Source organism: Myotis daubentonii, chromosome 14, assembly GCF_963259705.1.
Source record: "Myotis daubentonii chromosome 14, mMyoDau2.1, whole genome shotgun sequence".
Classification (NCBI taxonomy): Eukaryota; Metazoa; Chordata; class Mammalia; order Chiroptera; family Vespertilionidae; genus Myotis; species Myotis daubentonii.
In genome coordinates, this window is record NC_081853.1 from 59,216,972 (window position 1) to 59,237,197 (window position 20,226).

The window sequence follows — 20,226 nt, forward strand, 5'->3', positions numbered from 1 at the left end:
TCACAGCCACAGGGACGATGAGCCATGGGTTAGCAGATGGGGCTTTTTCAGAGTCAGGCACAGGTTTCTGAAGGCTGACACCAACTTGTAAAATGTATGTCACATCGTGGATGTCAGCCTGGCCCAGCCGCAGAGGGGCCGTCTCTGTGCACGTGGCTGAGGGGCTGCCGCACACAGACTCCGTGTTCTGGAAGGTTCTTTGGGGTCAAACCAGAACTGCCAGGTGGAGACGGCACAGGGTCCTGCCGCCGGAGCCGGCCTCCTGGTGGCACAGGTGGGGTCACGGAGGCCCAGAGGGAAGGGACTTGCCCCCGATCAGCCAGGTCTCCTGCCCCCGGCTCAGGGCTCTCACCCACTCGGAGGAGCCGTTGCCCAAACCTGCTTGCTTCTTGGCCAATGGCATTTCAGAACATTGGCCAACAGTGGTGTCTGGCAAAGGAAGGGAGAGGCCCTTGATGTCACCAGCAGCCCTTGCACAAGGCAGCCCCAGAAGCACCTAAAAGGGACGGAAAGTGGCCGAGGGCGGAGAAGGGACCATGGCAGGGGCCTGGAGGGCGCTCGTGCTGGTGGCGGGCTTGGCGGCGATGGCCTGTGAGGCCCAACCCCGGCAGGGCCCCCAGGCGAAGATTGTCGCCCAGGCCTTGCAATTCTTCAACGCCGGGCGGCCAGGCCAGCCCCTCTTCGGCCTGCTGGAGGTCCTCCCAACACCCAGATCGGTGAGTGTCCGCGGCAGCCCGCGAGGGCGCCGGTGGGAGAGGCGGCCGGGCACGGCCCCACGTGCCGGTTAACATGAGCTGTGGTTAACGTGGTGCTGTTTCTCCCCCCGAAGGGAAGAAAGGCGGTCATCTCTGGCCGGGCAGTGCGCTAGCCGGGAGGTCTGGGTCCGGCCCCGGCCGGAAGGAGTGTGCAGACGGAAAAGGCCTGGTCTCCCCAGAGCCTCACGGGGCTTCGTGTCCCCTTCCCGCCCCACAGCCTCTCCTGGCAGGGAGCCGAGCGTGCAAGGCTGGTGTTCTATTTTTTTCGTTTAAAGTATTACATACAGTATTTCCTGTCTCCTTCCCCCACTGTCACCCTCGCCACCCCACCCCCAAGGCTGGTGTTCTTTTTGTTGTTTGTTTATCCTCACCTGAGGGTAGGTTTGCCACTGCTTTTTCAGGGAGAGTGGAAGGGGGGGGGGCAGGGGAGAGAAGGAGAGAGGGAGACATCGGTGCGAGAGAGCCACATCGACTGGTTGCGTCCCGCACGCTCTAACCACTGGGCCACCGCCAAGGCCAGGCTGGTATCTTGTTGCTGGTCACAGAGACGGGAAGCGGCCCCTCCGGGCCCACGGTCTCCGAGAGCTCCCCCCACCGCTGCTGCCTGAGGTCCTCGCCGTGGTGGGAAGCCGGGGCCTGGCTCAGCCCTTCCTCCGGGCTGCGCTGACCGCTGGGTGCCTCGGCTCCGTCCGCTGGGGGACTCACCGGGAGCTGCTCTTGCTTCTGCAGAACTCCACCTTCAGGACGCTGGCCAGGTTCAGGATCCAGGAGACGGTGTGCCTCTCAGAGCCGCAGCAGCCAGCGCCCCAGCAGTGCGCCTTCAGGGACGGCGGGGTGAGTCCCCCACCCCAGCAGGAGCAGGGGGTCCTCTCCTCTCCACTGGCCTGGGGGGGAGCGGGGGGTCTGTGTTCATCTCTGCCCACCTCCCTTGGCCACGCGAGGTTTCACTGTAGGAGCCTTTTCAGAAATGTTTTCCCTATTGCTTTGTGCTTTCTTACTATAAATTAGTCCTTATTATAAAAGCAAAACATGCTGAAAATGACTAAATAGTCCTGGCCGGTGTGGCTCAGTGGATAGAGCGTCGGCCTGCGGACTGAAGGGTCCCGGGTTCGATTCCGGTCAAGGGCACGTGCCTGGGTTGTGGGCTCCGTCCCCACTGGGGGGTGAACAGGAGGCAGCCGATCCATGATTCTCTCTCATCAGTGATGTTTCTGTCTCCTTTCCTCTTTGAAATCAATAAAAATATATTTTTTTAAAAAATGACTAAATAGAAAAAGAATAAAGTGGGACTATAATGTACCTAAGGTATGAAATTAGAAAAATAACATTTTCTGATAGCAAATTAACAAACTGTGGAGAAGCAAAATAAAATTAGGTCAAGATCTCCCACAACCCCACCCCCAGGGTCGGACAGCCCTTCGTGCCCGCACACATTTCAGCGGCTCAGTCGAGGGCGGCATCCCTGAGTCACCGACGAGCACGCCCTTCACCTGGGGGGGGGGGGTGCGTCTAGCCCGCGGGGGCCCTGGGTCACCCTCATCTTGCAGCTCTGGCTTGGGAGGATGAGGCACACGGCGGGTGGGCCGTGGGGTGGGGGCCTTGGGCCTGGATCCGCCTCCAGCCCCTTCGCTCGCTGCCACGCAGGAGGTGCGGAACTGCATGAGCGCCTTCGGCCGGTTGGGCCGGTGGGGCCGTCAGCGCATCCTGTTGGTCGACTGCAGCCCAGGCCCGGAGCGCCAGCAAGAGGTGAGCCACTGGCTTGGGCACATGGGGCCTCAGTGTCCTCGTCTGGAGAATGGGTTGATCGGGATCAAGCCGTCCTCCATGCCGGTTCTCGAGGGATTCTGAGGACGGCGGGTCATTTGGCACAAGGGCAGGGGCAAGACCGGTGGTTGGGGCCGGGGGTGCTGGGAGCCGCACCTGCCTCCTGGGCAGGACGCTGGCTCTTGGGAACCGACCCTCCTCTCCAGCCCGCACTTGGGGGGGAGGCACCACGGAGGTGCAGCCTCCTGGCCGGTGAGTGGGGAGCGAGGGTGGAAGCGAGTCCCGAGGCCCAGGCCGCCCAGGCCCTCTGGGCGCACCTCCAGCCCCATCGCCGACGGCTGCCTGGGCCGCAGTCTCTTCATCGGCCTGGAGAGGAGCCCAGGCAGGACGGGAAGGGGTGACAGTCCGTGAGGGCGACGGGCGGGCGGTGACCACAGCGTCCCTTCTGCAGGACTCGCAGGAGCAGCCGGAGGCGGAGGCTCCACCCCCCGAAGAAGCCGCTTCAGACATCGACCGCTCCCAGCTGCCCCCTGTGGCCAGGAACTTGTATGACAATGCCGTCAATGACATCATCAATAACATCCTGAGGAATATCTAGGGCCGGGCAGGAGGGGCGCCCGCATCCCGCCATGACCTCCCCTCCCACCGCCCACAGCACCCCCTTCGCTGCACAGTCCCCCGCACGCCTCTGCTTCCGCACACCTGCTGCCCTCTGCTCGAACGCCTGCCCGTCCTGTGTCTAGCTGTGCCCGCCGGCGACAGCGGGTGGGGGAATGGGCTTCTCAACCAGGTGCTCCTGGGAGGACAGTCCTTCTGCAGGACCCGGCACCCCCGCCCCCGCCCAGGCCCTGCACATCCGCAGGCATTGCCACGGGGTCAGCCCATCCTCAGGGGAGAGGCTCAATAAAGCATTTCTGACAGACGACCGAGTGCCGGTGTGAATGAATGAAGTGTTAGCTGGGCCAACTGGACTCGGGGCGAGGAGACCCATGAGGCAGGCCCCGGGGCGATTCCACTCGCGTCATGGTCCTTGGGGTGGGGACAGGGACGATGGAGAGCACACGGGATGCGGGCCGAGGGGGCGTGTGAGGGCCCTGGAGGCCCAGGGAGGCAGTCATCGGCCGCCTTTAGTTCCTTTATGCCTCCCCCTCATCAGAGCTCCAGGCAGCACCTCTTCCCGACCCCGACTTTACGTATCAGACGCCTCCTGGGCCCTCCTGCAACGTCCAAAGGGTGTCACACACTCAGCAGCTTCCCTCCGTCCATCCCAGGGCAACCGCCTCACCCCGGCCCCGACCGGCGCCCTCGGCTGGGCTCTCACCAGCCTCGGCCCCGGCTTGGTCTTGGCACCGGTGCACCTGAGCTCCTAAAGGAGAAAACCTCTCAGGAAACGGGGCGTGGAGCCCGGAGACGCCAGCAGAGCGTCCAGTTCCCTCGCACCTCCTGGGCGTGGGGTGTTCGCTCTCTGAGCGGCAGTAAAAGCCGCGTGTGCGCCGCTGGGGGAAGGGGAGTGGGCTCTGTGCCAGCGAGGGGGGAGGCCAGGGCGCGGCAAGAAGGGAGCCGGAGCGCAGCAGCCCCTCCCGCGATGGGGTGTCGCTCCCCGGAAAGGGCGTCCCTGCCGGCGGGGCCGTGACCTTCCCCACAGCTCGGAGCCCAAGGAGGACCTGCTGCCTCTTCCGTGATCTGCACACGGGGTCTGCTCGTCCCCTCGCTGCCAAAGCCCACCCCAGGCCCCGGCCGCAGACCACACCCGGTGCGGGGGCGGGACTGTCCCCTCAGGCGGCCTTGACCTGGGCGCAGGGGTGACCTCGGCCCCGCGGTGAGCCGGGCCAGGCGTCTGACGCAGGGGCTTTATGCCAGCTGCCCTCTCCGTGGGCCCCCCCGAGGCGGCCACGTGGGCGTCAGCACGTGTTCATGTGTGAGCACGTGCTGGTGGGGGGCGCGTGGGACGGGCATCCCCTTCCAAACTCGAACACGGATCGCTGCCGTCTGTCACCACGCAGAGGGCGAGCCCGGCCCGACGCCGACTTGTGGGAAAGTGTGACGTCTCAGTGTCCAGACCCAGCAACCGGGGTCAGGAAGGCAGGTCTGGACCGTGGCTGCGCGTGGAGGAGTGAAAAGGAAACGCGGAGTCCAGCTCTCCCACGGAAACTGCCTCGCCCAGGGCGCCGGGCTCCGGGAGGGCCCACACGTCAGTCTGCGGTCTGAGAACTTTCCGTGAAGCTGGAGCGAACGGGGAGCGGGGCGGTGATGGAAGGAGGCCCGACTGGGGTGAACGCCGTACCATACACCCACGATGCAGTGCCCCCGGAGCCCATACAGCTTTAGTAACCAACGTCACCTCCCCGAATTCAATTACAAAAATAAACTAACGAGCGTTCCAGTGACTGCGTGCACCACGGCCGCGCCTCTGGCCTGGAGCGGGAACCGGGAGCGAGAGGCCTGGCCGGGGTCAGCGGCCACAGGCCACGGGGCTCGGAGTCCGATGGCAGCGAGGGGCGGGCGATCCGAGAGAAGCGGTGACCTGGACAGGAGCACGCAGGCAACACGCCAGGTCGTCTTCCGCATGTTTTTCACCAAAACCCGTTCGTATAAAATGCACGCGTCTTTCCAAAGACTGCTTTTGCTGTATCTGGCTGCTTCCTTATTTTCACAGCATATTTTTACTTTGTTCTGTGTTTTTCAATTAATCACAATAAAAATATGATTTGCTAATAGTATTTAAAAAATGAATCAGGAAAGGGCAAGACGATAGAAGTGTGCTCTTTATTTCTCTTTGGTTTCTTAACACATGCGCTCTATAAATAAAAGGAAGTGAGATTTCTGGGAAACAGTAAATTGGGGGGTGGGAGGAGGAGAATCTCTCCCTGCTCCCACCTTTGTGGCCAAGTCAATGGCTGGTCTTCAGCTCCCATCTCGGCTTTGATCGCAGATGAAACACGTGCTTTCAGGGGGAACGCCCAGGACACAGGTCACAGCCCTCTGCTCCGGGCTGGGCGAGCCCCGAGGCCCTGAGCACAGCCGTCAGGCCGGGAAACCCCCTGCACGTCTCCGGGGTGACGGCTCTTCTCACCGTGCTGCTGAGACGGCGCCGGCAGCACAGGGCAGACCAGCTGCTGGCAAACATGCCCTTGGACTGAGGGGCTCAGCGTGTAAAACTGCCGGTGGGTGTGCACCTGCGCTGAGCCGGGTCCAGGCCTGGCTCCCTCTCCCGGCAAGCGCTCTCAGTCAGCAGTGCATGTCGCCGGGGAGGCGGGAGGGACGCGGGAGGCACGCGGGAAGGCCCTACAAGGGCAGCAGGTCTCGGGAAATGAGCCACCCCCGGTGGCAGCCTCCGGGCCAGCCTCCTAAGGACCGGCCAGGCCCCCGCCTTGGCCCACTGACCGGTTCTTAGCGCGTCACCATCAGGCTTGTCAGTGCTACTTCAAGTTCACAGAAGAAGGGGCTGATGAGAATCAGACGCGCACCACACACCCCTCTCCACCAGGAATGCGGACCCGCCTCCCCGAGGCCACCTCAGGGCCAATGAGAGGGTGGGGAATGTCAGAGCTGCCCCAGGGCTCAGCTCAGCCGTATTGATTGTTGTCGTTAAAAAATCATGTTCAAGTGCTTGTCCCAGAGGCCCAGCGCCCAGGTGGCAGGCACAGGGCTTTCCCTCCGGACACCTGGCGACTGCTCACCCTGCGGACCTCGCAGGCGGAAGACGACTCCGGCCCCACACTGCTCCCTGCCAGGCACCCAGCCTCCGGGGCCGCCGGGGAGACGGGGACCCGAGGCCCGTCCTGCACTAAATACTGGCAGCAGGCAGAACACCAGCTCCGGCAGCAGCAGCTGAAGGACGGCCCCCCTGCCCCGCGCTGGTGACCCAGGGGCCTCCTGTGTGCCCGTGAGGTCCCATCAGGGAGGAGGGAGGGACAGTGTCCTCCAGAGCCCTTTGCTCAATCAGGGGAAGAACTATAAAGCTTGTTCTTTGCAGCAGCAGGAGTCCTCCGGCCTTGACTCTTCCCCTGGGAAAGCCGGCTCTGCGTGCGAGTCGAGGTCCGTCTGCTGGTCAGGCTGCCGAGGGCGCAGGGAGGCCAGGCCCTGGGCTGCCGAGGGCGCAGCAGCAGCGGACGGGCAGGGCGGGCAAGGCCACCAGACCGAGCCCTCGGCCGGCTCTGGAGGCAGGCAGAGCCCCACAGGCTTCACCACCAGCCTCTAGTGAGAACGACAGACGGGCAAGCGAGAGTCTGGCCAGACCGACGGCTTCCTGCTGGTCGAATACGGAAGGAATGAAAGGTGGGGAGGGGAGTGCGAGTGAGCCAGGGCGGCCGTGGCGACCACAGGGGCACCGGGAGCCTCCAGCAACCAGCTGGGCGCTCCCCCTGCAGGAGCTGCGGCAGGTCAGCCGACTCACTAAGCCTGCGAGGAAGAGTCCTCTGACGATGGGTGTGAAGACGACCGAGGAGCACCTTGCTGCAGGGCCCGTCGTGCGCGGATTCGACACGCGGGGCCAGAGGGAACCCCCGTGCTGTGCGAGGCTCAGGACCGGGCCCAGATGTGGAGCGGTCACCCCCCTCTACTCGGTGGGTGGTTTTCTGTTTAAACACGATTTCCTTTCAGTGTCTCTCTCTTTTTTTTTAACATTTTTTTCTTGCAAAAAATGTTTACTTAAAAAAAAGGTATTTTTCTTTCCAGTTTCTTTCAAGTGTTTCTTTAAATTTCCTTCAGCTTCTTTCAAGTATCTTTTTTTCCTTCTGCTTCTCCCGAATAAGATGAAAGAGACCTCACTGAGACCCCAACAGCAGACAGGAGAGCTTCTGTGCACCCTGCTCTCCCAGGAGCAGGACAAGGCCTCTGCCCCGATGGAAGGAGGCGCCTGGCGCGAGCCCCCGGCCCAGGCGGCGTCTCCAGAGGTGTCATCCTCTCCCAGCCACACCCGCTTACAAGGCGTGGCCACTGCGGCTGCCCGTCAGACCGGCGGCTCTGTGGCCGGAGAACAGCAGGTGAGTGTCAGATGGAGCCTCCTGCCAGGCTGGCTCGGAGCTGGGCTTGGACGGGCCTGGGCGTGTGACCACAAGCAGCCGCTGGCACCAGCTGTGAGGCCCAGAGGCACCTGCCAGGCTGTGCGTCTTGGTGCCCTGGGCTCGGAGGGCACAAGGGCGGCGAGCGAGGGAGGACTGCGCACCCGGGAACCGCCCCTCGGCTCCCCTGCGCCTGCTGGTCGCTGGTCCCCCTCTCCGGCGGGATGCCCCTGGAAGGAAGTGCCCACGCTGGTACCTGACCCCGACCCCACCACGTCCCACCCTGCGCCTTAGACAGCGAGGACAGGAATGCAGCCCACCCCGACCCCGCCCTCGTGGCACGCCATGGGGGCCGTGAAGGCCCAGCAGTCCGTCTCCGGGTCGTACATCTCCACGGAGCTGAGGTTCGACTGTCCGTCATAGCCCCCCACGGCGTAGAGGCGCCCACAGCTGGCCACCAGGGAGACGCGGCTGCGGCGCGTGAGCATGGGGACGAGGAGGCACCACTGGTCGGCCGCGGCGCTGTACACCTCGGCGCTGCTGAGGAAGCCGGAGCCATCGTAGCCGCCGCAGACGAACATCTTGCTCCCCAGGGAGGCGGCCCCGTGCCGGCAGCGCTTGTTGAGCATGCCGGCCGCGGGGTGCCAGGTGGCCGTGTGGTGGTTGTAGTGCTCCACCTGCAGCAGGGAGAGAGGCACGGCGGTCAGCCGAGGCTCAGGCCGCCGGTGCACGGAGGCCCACGTGGCGTCAGATGGGGGGGGTGGGGATCGGAGAGCCCTGCAGCGCGTGCCTGGCTCTGACGCCGTCTCCTCAGTGGTACCCCTGCCCCTGGGTTTTCAGGGACGGGGCAGAGCCTAGACCAGTGATGGCGAACCTATGACACGCGTGTCGGAGGTGACACGTGAACTCAATTCTTTGGGTTGATTTTTCTTTGTTAAATGACATTTAAATATGTAAAATAAATATCAAAAATATAAGTCTTTGTTTTACTCTGGTTGCAAATATCAAAAAATTCTATATGTGACACGGCACCAGAGTGAAGTTAGGGTTTTTCAAAATGCTGACACACCGAGCTCAGAAGGTTCGCCATCGCTGGCCCAGACCGACCTTCCGTCTGCATTTAGGGCTGCTCTGCGGGGAGTGACAGCGGACGCGGCGGGTCCCCTGAACCCGGCCAGCACTGAGGGGCCCTCGGAACCAACCACTAGTGATCGGCTGCTGAGGTTTTATTTCCAACAAATGGGGCCGAAGCCCACAGCTGCCTGCAAGGCCGCGCTGCCTGTAGCCCACCTGCTTGGGGCAGCGCTCTCGGCAGCCGCATGCGGGTCTCCACGGAGACTGAAGGGGCGCACTCTGCCTCCCACGCTCAGGACTTGAGGGCGGCCGTGGGTGGCCCGGAACCCCACTAGGCGAGGCCTCTCCCAGCAGTGGGGGGGCTAGTCTGTTCCCGGGGAACTGCCTTTCCCAGTCGCTCTCAAGGACGGAGCAAGGGCCCAGCCCAGGAGCCCAGACTCACGCTGTTGAAGATCTGCAGGCCGTCGTGGCCGCCGGACACGTATATCCTGCCCTCGAAGACCGTGACCCCGGCAGCACTGCGACTGGAGCTCATCGGGGTCACCACTGTCCACCTTCAGGAAGAGCCAAAGCAGGAGGGGTGCTGTGAGATCGGGGTCCCTGCCCCCAGGGGCCTTAGAAGGCTCGGGCTCTGCGCTGTGCTCCCCCCGCCCCCGCACCCACCTTCCCCGCGAGGCCGCCCCCGGCCTGAGCCCGCAGCCGTCTCTGACCCTTGAGGCGCTCACAGCAGCAGGCGCGGACCGGCCTCCCCCCGACCGGCCTCCCCCGGACCGGCCTCCCCCGCCGCTCCCCCCGCCCTCCCAGGTCTTTCCCGTGGGCGCCCCCTAGTGGCTGTCCTGGGGAACAGCAGCTTTATGGCCTCTTCTCCCTCATCTGTGTTCCTTGGCAACCAGTTCCCGGCTGGTTTGCTCCTGGGCTTGCCTGTCCCCACCCCCTGGATCTGAGTCCCCCCACCCCCCAACCACCGCAGCCTCCTTACAGGGGCCTGGCCGCAGGCCTCTCCCCCTGGGACCCTGAGCAGCACGCCCAGGGGCTCCCCCTGCTTCCTCGAGGCAGAGTCCCCGCTGCCTGGTGTGGCTCCTCCCCACGTGGTCCTGGTCTCCTCGCCGCCTCCGTGCCCTGCCCCACGGGCAGGCTAACCCCCGAGACCCCTTCCTGCCGCCTCCCTGTCTCCCGAGCACCCCCAGACCCGCCATGGCTCGGCCCGCCTCTCCCCCGCCTGAGGGCGGAAGGCCTTCCCCACGCTGTGCCCAGGGCCGCAGCCAAGGCCCCGGGAGGACGACGGTGGGCCCAGCAGACGGTGCTACACAACAGGCTTAGATGCCCTGCTCGCTCCGATATGTAACAGATTAAACGAATGAGGTATTGGCTTAAAACAGTGGTTCTCAACCCCCCTAATGCCGCCACCCTTTAATACGGTTCCTCATGTTGTGGTGACCCCCAATTTCATTGTTACAAATGTAACATCATTAAAGCATGGCGATTAATCACAAAAACAATATGTAATTATATCTGTGTTTTCCGATGGTCTTAGGCGACCCCTGTGAAAGGGTCGTTCGACCCCCAAAGGGGTCGCGACCCACAGGTTGAGAACCGCTGGCTTAAAAGCACGATGAATCCATCCTACTAACGTGCTGATGTTGTTACATAACGTGAGAAAATTCAAATACCGAAATGAAAAAATTGGGGCTGATAATTGCACAAGATGGGCCCGCAGTTACATAGATGAGGCGAACAGACACCACGTTTCCAGCTCAGCTGACCATGTCGCCCTTACATTCCCCCCATCATCCTACCCCTTCCGGAGTGCCGCCCGCCGCCCCTCGCCCCTCGTCCTCGCCGGCATTTCCACCATCATGGCTGAGTGGGCTGTCTCCAGGGTCTTTTTCCCTCCCTCCCTCCCTCCCTCATTAAGCAGAGGTCACTAAGGCCTACAGGCCGCAGGCACTGCAGGGCTACAGGCAGGGCAGCTCCGCCCTGAGCGGCCTGACTTCCACGTCAGCTCGAACCCTTTACCCCAGGTCCAGCCAGCCCAGGGGCCGGGGGCGGGTCCTTACTTGTCCGTCTCGGGTGAGTAGGTCTCCACAGAGTTGAGGGAAGAGTTGCCGTCGTAGCCCCCACAGACGTAGATCTGCCCGTCCAGCACGACCGTCCCCATGGCGCTGAAAGACAGTCCGCCCAGGGGCCTCAGCGTCCGGCGCCTTCCTGCGTCCCAGACATAAACCCAACCACCAACCCTCCTCGAGAGCAGCCTAAACCCAGGACGGGGCAAGTCAAGGTGGGAGCTGAGGGAGGACGCTGCCCTGGGCTCCCCCCCTCTCATCCCGACTGCGGTTTCCTGCCCTCCTCACGCCCTCCTCACTCCGCAGGCCTGATCCTCTCACATGCCCGCCCTGCCGCTGGCTGTGCTCCTGCTCTGACTGGCCTGTAAGGTCCTGGTCCGATTCCTTGCTCTCCTCCTCAAAAGCCACCTGATCCCTCAGCAAGAATGCCTCTCCGGCCTCACGCTTCCTCAGGGAACCCGACAGTGTTGTGTGAGGTGCCTGTACATACAGGCCTTGGCGTGTTTGGTGTTACCATGATCCTCCCATTCAACTCACTGTCAAGTTCGACAAGCGTGTTTTCAGTGCACACACGGCCCTGCATGGCCCTGACCTGCCGCAGTGGGAGAGGGAACAGCTCCTGCAGCTGCGCATCAGGACAGGTGTCAGGTGCCCTATGCGGCCCTGTCCCCCCCCCCCCCCCCCAGGAAGCAGCACCATCGTCAGGCACCAACAGCGGCTCCTGTCCAGCTGCCGTGAGACACGCCTCCTCCGTGCTGTTCGCAGGGCCAGCTCCGCCAGCACCAAGACCCCAGGACCCCAGGACCTGGCGTAACCATGCAATCTGCTCCACATGGAGCCTCGGTAAGCGACAAATGCCGACTCCCGTGTTCACCCGAAGCTGGAGGAGATTCTCGGTAAATCCTGGCGTCTAACAGGAACGTTAAATACCAGGCCCCACTGCACAGCACATCAGAGCGTCCACACAAGGCCCCTGAGCAGTGCCCGCCGGCGCTCGTGGTGTATGCTGCCACGTGCCCCTGCTCGCCCAGCATGGCGCCCCGATGCCGCGTGCGTGCCTGCGGGTACCTTCGCTTGCTGTTCATGCTCGCCGCCCGGGCCCACGTGTCCGTCTCTGGGCTGTAGACCTCCACGGTGCTCAGCCGCAGCTGGCCGTCGTAGCCCCCGATGGCGTAGAGCAGCCCGTTCACCACAGCCACGCCGACGCGGCTGCGGGCGGTCGTCATGGGATGGCACTTCTCCCAGCGATTGGCGAGGGGGTCGAACACTTCCACCACGTTCAGGGAATCACCTGCATAAAAATTTGCTACTCACATTAAACACATGACCCCCCTCGTTTGCCTCACAGCTGCTGGGTACTGGTTATTGGGGTGTGTAACGTGGCTCTATCGGCGCTTCAAGCTGGAAGGGCCCACTGAGAAGTTCCAGCCCTGATAACCTCAAAGCTCAGCCTCGAAGGGAATTAGAATCGGATGGGAGGCGTTACTTCCGAGGGAGGGAATGGGTGCTCCACCTGCTTACAGGCCCAGTGAAGGCAGGTGGATGCAGAGTTCCCCAAGCAGGAGGCAGGCCCCGGGAGGGTGTGGGCTCCAGCGTCCACGTTCCCTCGCTAGCCGGGACCCTGGGCAAGTGGCCTGGGGTCCTGTCCTCTGCTCGCTCTCGAGGGCAGAGCGGCCTGAGGTGAGGGGTGTGATCTGTCAGTCACCTGCCAAGTGCTCGGCAGCGGGTGATACTCCGGCCTCACCTTTTCCTCAGGCTTTTGTGGGGGTCAAATCACACACGTGCCCCCCCTTATCCTGCTCCGGGCACTCGGCTGTGCCACACGACAGGTCCCTGCTGAGACCTTGGAGGCCACAGACTAGTGCCCCCCCTCGTGAACTTTCATTTAAAACAAAGCTGCCCGGACCCCCCCCCCCGCCCCCCCCCCGACCTGCTGGCGCTGTGGCAAGGCCTGGCCCTCACACCGGAGACCAAGCTCCCTGTCACTGCACTGCCCGGACCAGGTGTCCTGCCTCCCGACTAAATCCCTCCGGCCTGCGATGGGGCCCGGGCGCGGCGGGGCGGCCCACGGAGCTCCCCCAAACCCGACCGTCTTGATACGAGAGCTGCCACCGGCACCCGGACGGTAAAGCGGGTGCGTCACACGGAGCGTAAGAGCGGCCCACGTCCCGTGTCTGCCCTTCTTGGGTGACGTGCTCGCAGTCGAACCCCAGGGATCCGTTTGACCAAATGGGGTCAGTCAGCCAGGGGTCAGAGCTGGGTCTCTGGCTATGTCCTATCGAGGGCTGAGCCCCTCCATGGCCAGCGGGTATCCGGGGGAGTGCTGGCTCAGGAGTCAGGACCCACGATCCAGGCCCTGCTCGGCCAAAGCCAACTGTGAGGACGGGGGACGGTGAGGGGCCAGGCCTCAGGCTTTCTAAAGGCTCTTTAGCTCAATATTCTGGTCAATGGTATCAACACCTGACTTGCTTCAACTGCAGAACAATTAGATAACACCCAGATGGGCCAGAGGGGTGGCACGCACGGAGAGGAACCAGAGGGCAGGCGAGGCTGTTTGGTGCTCCCTTACCCTCGAGTGCAAGGCAGGGCTCTGCGAGGGGGAGCTGCAAGGTACCTGCTGAGTTGAGGCCTCCCACGGCGTAGATGAGGCCAGCGATGGACGTGCAGCAGCGAGGCCGCGTTCGGAAAGCTGGCAGGTGGGGCCGGCGCTCTGGCATGAGGTGATAGTCCTTTGCTTCGTCCACCAGGTCCCTGGAATGAGTGTGAGATGCTAGGACAGCAGGCATCCTCCCAGTGGGTCCACGCTCCCATTTCCAGGCCTGGTCCCCCCACCTCCACCCGCAGGGGACCCTGGGCGAGCCCTGGGCAGCCCCACCCTGCTCACCGGCACTTGTGGCAGCATCGCACCAGGTCCTCCTGCTGCACTCGGTCCGACAGGAACTGGGGCCGGCAGAGGGGCAGCCGGACATTGGACAGCAGCTCGGGCAGGCAGGGCCCCCTCTGCTCCCGGTCGTACCTGACCCAGGCCAACGCGGCTTCAAAGACCTGCCGAGACAGGGTGGACGCTCTGGTGGCGGCTCTTCCCAGTCAGAGGCCACACCCCTACACCCCGACCTAAGGCCCGCCCTCCCTACGCTGGGGCAGTCCCTGGGCTGTTCCATCGTTCCGACTTGTCTCCTGAAGCCACTGTCTTCTCTCTACTCCCCCATGGGGCTCCATCTCGGAACGCAAGCCTGGGGGACCATGACCGTTCCCGGCTTTCACCGTGACTCTCTAGGGCAGCGGTTCTCAACCTGTGGGCCCCGACCCCTTTGGGGGTCAAACGACCCTTTCACAGGGGTCGCCTAAGACCGTGGGAAAACACATCTATAATTACAGATTGTTTTGTGATGAGTCACTGTGCTTTCATTATGTTCAATCTGTAACAATGAAGTTGGGGGTCCCCACAACAGGAGGAGCCGTATTAAAGGGCCGCGGCGTCAGGGAGGTGGAGAACCGCTGCCCCAATGGAAATCTGTCAGTGGAACATTTCTGTATCGAAACAAAGTCCCTGTTCACCCTCCTTCCTGCCGCTCCTGCACCTACTCCCCCCCCCCCCCCGCCCAGGCAGGCTGGCTCCCCGCCCACACGGCCCCTTCGCCTAGAACGCCCTCCTCTCCTCCTCCTCATCTCAGCCGGCTCCCCTGTCTTAAGGTCTGGCTCAGGCCCAGGCTCCCAGGAGCTGGAACAAGTCAGAGCGAATGTGCGTGGAATTACCAGCATCTCCCTTCCCACCCGCCCGCCCCGGCGTCTGGGTGGGCCCTGAAGGCCTGCCCTCCTGCCAAAGCCTCACCCCTTGTGCTGAGATGCGTCCCTTCTCACCCGCCCGAGGCCATCACCCCAGCAATCACTCTCTCTGTTCTCCGACTGTCAATCTTCCCTCTTCTGGAGAATTCCCACCGGCAGTCCAACTGCACATGTCATTCCTCTCATTTGAACCAAACAAACCCCTCCTGACTTCCTGTTTCCCACTGGCGACTGCCCCAAGGCTCGACTCTCGCTTAGAGAAAGACGCTTTCAGAAAGTGAGCTATGCTGTTCCCGGTTCCCCTCCGTGAGTTCTAACAGTGAAGACGGGAAATAGCCCGGACCTCCGAGGATAAGGAAGCGATGGAACGCTGTTTAGACACTAAAACGCATGAAGGCCCTGGCTGGTTGGGCTCAGTGGATAGAGGTCGGCCTGCGGACTGAAGGGTCCTGGGGTCAATTCTGGCTACGGGCACATGCCCGGGTTGTGGGCTCCATCCCCAGTAGGAGGTGTGCAGGAGGCAGCCAATCAATGATTCTCTCTCATCACTGATGTTTCTCTTTCTCTCTTTCTCTCTCCCCCCCCCCCCCTGAAACCAATAAAAATATATTTAAAATAAAAGGTGTAAAGTTTTCATGAAACATGCACATGATATCGTACAACAAACGCACCATAAACTGTGTACGTATCACGATCTTCATTTTGTTAAAACAATAAGGGAAGACCAGGAAGCGCAGCCGCCCACCCCGCGGGCAGCCTGCCCGGCCACAGACCTGCTCCTCCGACGCCACGTTCAGCTCATCGCGAGACACCAGCTCCAGCACGCCCTCCAGGGGCAGCCCCAGGAACTCCTCCGACACGGACACCTCCACGAAGTGCTGGTGGACGAAGCTGTTGGCCGCGTCGTACAGCACAGCGCACATCATCGTCTCCGCAAACTGGCGCACACCCAGGCAGTTTTTGGGGTGAAGCCTTTCGCATAAGAAAAAAATGGCAAAAATAACGAGACATCAGCTGTCTCTCGGATGCGCTGTGGATACACACTGAAGGCAGGCTTTCCCTCGGGCTCTGCTCGGGGCCTGGTGCGCTGCGCCTCTGGGTGGGAAGCAGCTCTCAGGAGAGAAGAGATCGGGTGCTGGAAACCCGTCTGCTTTCCTTCGGCTGCCGACGTCCCTGGTTGAGTGGGCACCTCTGGCCGCCAGGATGAGAGCTTAAACCCGAGAAGTGACTCTCCAACCTCAGGACCTTACAGGTTTCTATGTTTACACAGAAGGCCCGATGGGTCCAACTAGTTAGAGCCCCAGAAACAGCCCCAGGCAGCTACCCCCATGGAGCCCAGCGCTTAGCCAGGCCTGTGTCCTTTCTCCAGAATCCTAACACTGCAGAGCAGTCAGGGCTGTCATTTTCAGGTGGAAAATGAGGCTTAGAGAAGCTATAAAGGACGTAATTGGGGCACGAAAAACGGCTCTGGTCTAAAACTGTTCTAAGCATGTTTTAGGGACACTACCCTGTAACCGCCTGGATCCAGGGTGACGGCGATGCCCGCCACCGCCCCTAGGTGGAGCTGTTGTCCCCTGAGAGGCTGGCCACTTCATCCTTCCCAGGGTGCCTACTCAGCATTCTCCACATTCCTGGGGACAGAAACTGAATCCAGGCTGCGTCCTTAAGCCGCTTACAAACGAGTAGGAGAGACAGTGTCTGCCCCAGCCTCGACCTGCAGCCCTCCAGCCTGCCCAGAAGGCACCCAGGGCAGGCTCCCGCCAAGCTCTGGGACTGCGGGTCTCCACCTGCCTCACCAGGAACCCACGCACCCCGCACCCAGGAGAGCACCTCATGTTGGGCATCGCTGCCCGGGTCACTAAGACCAGCTGCACACAGCCGTGCCCACGAGCGCCACCGGCCGGTGTGGCTAGCAGGGGCGGCCACAGAGCTTAGTGAATTGGGTTGGTGGAGGTGAGAGGGAGAGGTCAGCTCTAAGAGGGAGGAGGCTCAGAGGGCAGAGCTGAGGCGGGAGGAAGGCTGGTCTTCAGGCCGGGAACCTGCTGGTCAGAGTGGTCAGGTGCAGACCAGGCCCTGGAGGGCACCAGGCACAGGAGTGCTCGGTGCCAGCTCGCCTGCCTGTGTGTAGCCCAGCACTGACCCTCATGTCCACGCCTCTGTGGGTAAAAGGCAGCTTTTACCTTATGACTAAGAGCTCTGCCCGCTTCTGGGGGGGCAGGGGGGAGACTGCTCAGTCATCAGAAGGGCACTGTCGAGTGCTGGGCGTAGGACAGAGGTGAGCCCAGTCCTCCCCTAAAAGAGCACAGGGGACCGAAAGCCCCAGGAGGCGGCATCTGGGTGGGCTGTTAAAGAGCTGAAGGGGAAACAGGATGGAGACGTCCAGGAGGGAAGGATCGGAACAGAGGCGGTGTCTGTGGAACGGTCAGGGAGCACCGACTAAACCAGCGCGGTGAGAACGGTCGGCTCAGTTAGCAGCTGGTCAGCTTGGGGAGGGAGGGCCAGGAGAAGAGGGACATGTCAGGCCCAGGGAGAGAGCAGGCAGGGTCTGCTCGCCGTAAACCATGTTCCTCAGGGGTTCAACCCAAAGGGCTGGGCACCGCCTGGTACTGCTTTCAAGAAAGGTCGTTTCTGCAGAGTGCCCTCCCAGCTCACTTCTTCCTCACACTCTGTGCCCCGAAGACTCGGCGAACTGGCAGGGGCTCCGGAAATGAAAAGGTCACGCTCCCCCCAGGCCGGCCCATGCCCTCACCGTTCTTGGAGGAACGTGCAGCAGGCATCCTTGATGCTCTGCAGCTGCAGGAAGCTCGCCCCCATCAGCAATGACTGGACATTTTGCTGGTCGATGGCGAGGTGGCCGTTGTAGGCAAAGTTGATGAGAGCCTCCAGGGCGCTAGAGGGAAGAGGAGAGGTGCTCTTTAGAGACGGGTCTTCGCCCCCGAGACTCGGCCCTCAGTGGGCGGACAGTTCCGCCTGGGGAGACGGCCCCACCCTAGCAGCCATGACACCCTTGCCCTTGGAGAGCCTACTGAATGGGGTCCTTCTTCCCCGGAGCCAGACTGTCCTACTTCTGGTCTGTGTTGCCCACATAGTTTTGTTACAGAAAAGTTTAAAAAGAGAAAGCAGTCACCCCCATGTCACTACTGAGCAGGTCCATGGTGTCACCTCCCTAGGCCCTTTCATCCCTCTTTGCATAAATGGTGTAAATGTACTTAAGACTCACGAGGCCCTTTCCATGTTGCTACGCTGCCTTCACGTCTTGTTTTTAGTGGCTGCTATGCAGTATTCCAAAAGGTAAGCATGCTCACTCCCTTTGTTACTAGGTGTAACAGCTACGACCATCTTACTGCCATTATAAATCATGGTTGTGGACTATTATTTCTTGGGGATAAATTTCCAGAATGAGAATTCCGACATTTTCTTCTCTCCCACGATGCAGAGAAGAAAATCCAAAGTCCACCCCAGGCCTGCACGTGGCCTGGCTCCTCCACTGTACGACCTGTCACCTTCCACTCTGTCCCCCTCACTCACTCAGGGCCTCTGCATGGCTGCGCCCTCTCTTTGGAGGGCTCGTCCCCCAAGTGGCTCACTCCCTCACTTCAATGAAGCTCTGGGCTCAACGGCCACCTCGTCACAGAGACCTTCCTGGCCTCCCTGAATACACAGGCCCCTCCTCATGCACCCGCCTTGGCTCTGCTCTGCTCTCCTGACATCACGTTCACTTCCCGGCCAGCTCACGCATGTACCTGTCTATCACCAGCTCACGCGTGTACCTGTCTATCACCAGCTCACATGTGTACCTATCACCAGCTCACACATGTACCTATCACCAGCTCACGCGTGTACCTGTTTATCACCAGCTCACACGTGTACCTGTCTATCACCAGCTCACATGTGTACCTGTCTATCACCAGCTCACATGTGTACCTATCACCAGCTCACACATGTACCTATCACCAGCTCACGCGTGTACCTGTTTATCACCAGCTCACACGTGTACCTGTCTATCACCAGCTCACATGTGTACCTATCACCAGCTCACACATGTACCTGTCTATCACCAGCTCACATGTGTACCTATCACCAGCTCACACGTGTACCTATCACCAGCTCACGCGTGTACCTGTCTATCACCAGATTCCTCCACTGGAGTCAGTGCAGGAGAGGTGCTTCCGTGTCACCCCTCAGGCAGCCTCGCACACACGCAGGCTCTTGGCGGCCTGCGAAAGAAGCGCCTGCACTGTGCTTGGCGATTAGCACGGCTCCTGCAGACACAGACCTCGGAGAAGAGAGTACAACTGCCCTGAGACCCTCTTCTGTGTGCTTCCTCCCAGTCCCCGGCCTGAGCCGTCTGCATGAGTGATTATAAACCCTCTCCGTGCCCTGGGGCCGATACCCTCAATCAGCAGAGGGCGCCACAGGTTCGCGGGCCCTCTCCCTTGTATTTTCACTTCGTGAGGTGAGGCAGCAAGTGGCAGGCCACTCGCCAGAGTTAGAGTCACTGGTCATTTACTGTCTCTTCCCACGAGAACGTCCTCACCCTGTGCCACCTTGTGCGTCGTGCCTGCTGCTGCATCCCCAGACCCCAGGTCAATGACAGGCACACAGGAGGTGTGCAGGGCATCCCGGGATACAGCCCAGGTTACACACACAGCCTCAATTCATAGATCTGCAGCAAATCTTTTTAGTGACATAAACATGCCTTTTTCCTTTCAAGGCCCAAAAAGGCATACTATGGAACATCCTATATAATCCTATATAAGAAAAGCCTAATATGCTAAGTGTCCAGTTGTCTGTTCGACCAATCAAAATGCAATATGCTAATGATATGCTAAGGCTGTTCAACCGTTCACTATGATGGGCACTGACCACCAGGGAGCAGATGCTCTGACCGGTAGGTTAGCTTAGCTTGCTGCTGGGGTCCGGTTGATCGGGACTGAGACCGGTGGACACATCCTGGAGCCCTCCTGCAGTCCCTCCCCACTGGCCAAACTCCAGCATCTCTCCCCAGCCCGGATCATGCACAGGTGGGGTCCCTTGGCCTGGCCTGCACCCTCTCGCAATCCAGGACCCCTCAGGGGGTGTCGGAGAGCTGGTTTCGGCCTCATCCCGCAGGCCAGGCGGAGGGACCCCACTGGTGCACGAATTCGTGCACTGGGCCTCTAGTGTTTATATAAAGTCTTTAGACAGAAACCCGGGGGTATTTCTGTCCAGTGCTAGGTGACTCCAGATGTGAGGACAACTTCAAATAAGCCCGAGGGATGTGGTCTCGGGGTTATGGGCTGCGCCTGCCCCGGGTTCCTCGCGGGGAGAACTTCTCCCCGCTGTGCTATGCGGCCTCTTGGATGGAGATGTTTGGGTGGGGCCGCGTCTGAGCCTGACATCCTCAGGCTTCAGTATTCTCATCCATCAAATAGCTACGATCTCTGCCACCGTCCTGACCTGTTGCTCCAAATAATACCAGCTACACGCAGGTACTTAAAGTTACTCTTAAACGAACTGAAATGAAGTACAATTTAGAACTCAGTTCTCCCGTCCCACTAGTCCCACTCCGAGTGTTCACGTGGCTCCCGTCCGGTGAGGACGGCAGGACAGTCCCGTCACTGCAGGAAGTGCTGCAGACCGAGGACGGGCTCTTGAAAAGTGTGCCAGCTCACACGGCTGGCACAGAGAAGTGCAGAGAATTACAAACCCACCTCTGTACCCGTCCCAGACAAAAAATATATCTTGGACTCTACTGCCTATTAAATGTGCACTCTAACAGAGCACAACACAGAGGCCCCA

At 61.2% G+C, this 20,226-nt stretch overlaps 2 protein-coding genes across 6 annotated transcripts in view; one reads left to right on the top strand and one right to left on the bottom strand.

The window, feature by feature from the left end:
* The first annotated feature begins 495 nt into the window (after positions 1 to 495).
* On the top strand, positions 496 to 3,441 carry LOC132215922 (15 kDa protein A-like). 2 transcript variants are annotated; one of them, XM_059664939.1, is made up of 4 exons: positions 496 to 716; positions 1,485 to 1,589; positions 2,400 to 2,501; positions 2,971 to 3,441. In XM_059664939.1, the coding sequence occupies exons 1-4, from the start codon at positions 537 to 539 to the stop codon at positions 3,115 to 3,117; spliced, it is 534 nt and encodes a 177-aa protein (XP_059520922.1). In that variant the 5' UTR covers positions 496 to 536; the 3' UTR covers positions 3,118 to 3,441. The 2 variants fall into 2 exon arrangements, with proteins under 2 accessions (XP_059520922.1, XP_059520924.1); XM_059664941.1 differs by having other exon boundaries at positions 497 to 716; positions 2,980 to 3,441.
* A 1,825-nt stretch (positions 3,442 to 5,266) lies between these two features.
* KLHL18 (kelch like family member 18) overlaps positions 5,267 to 20,226 on the bottom strand; it is a 35,934-nt gene continuing 20,974 nt past the window's right edge. For 2 of the 4 annotated variants that reach the window (XM_059664938.1, XM_059664935.1), the window contains 8 exons: positions 17,195 to 17,335; positions 15,219 to 15,417; positions 13,544 to 13,704; positions 13,274 to 13,410; positions 11,728 to 11,965; positions 10,654 to 10,758; positions 9,039 to 9,150; positions 5,267 to 8,199 (listed from right to left, as the gene is read on the bottom strand). In XM_059664938.1, the coding sequence (XP_059520921.1) occupies positions 7,813 to 8,199; positions 9,039 to 9,150; positions 10,654 to 10,758; positions 11,728 to 11,965; positions 13,274 to 13,410; positions 13,544 to 13,704; positions 15,219 to 15,417; positions 17,195 to 17,259 (1,404 nt within the window). In that variant the 5' untranslated portion in view covers positions 17,260 to 17,335 and the 3' untranslated portion in view covers positions 5,267 to 7,812. The remainder of the gene's footprint in view (positions 8,200 to 9,038; positions 9,151 to 10,653; positions 10,759 to 11,727; positions 11,966 to 13,273; positions 13,411 to 13,543; positions 13,705 to 15,218; positions 15,418 to 17,194; positions 17,336 to 20,226) is intronic. The other 2 variants (XM_059664936.1, XM_059664937.1) reach the window with 2 other exon arrangements.

Bases quoted from the DNA above. Each gene is read 5' to 3' on its own strand.
- LOC132215922 (XM_059664939.1), top strand. From the start codon at position 537: ATGGCAGGGGCCTGGAGGGCGCTCGTGCTGGTGGCGGGCTTGGCGGCG. The intron at 717-1,484 runs GTGAGTGTCCGC...TTGCTTCTGCAG, and splicing joins TCCTCCCAACACCCAGATCG to AACTCCACCTTCAGGACGCT. The intron at 2,502-2,970 runs GTGAGCCACTGG...TCCCTTCTGCAG, and splicing joins GCCCGGAGCGCCAGCAAGAG to GACTCGCAGGAGCAGCCGGA.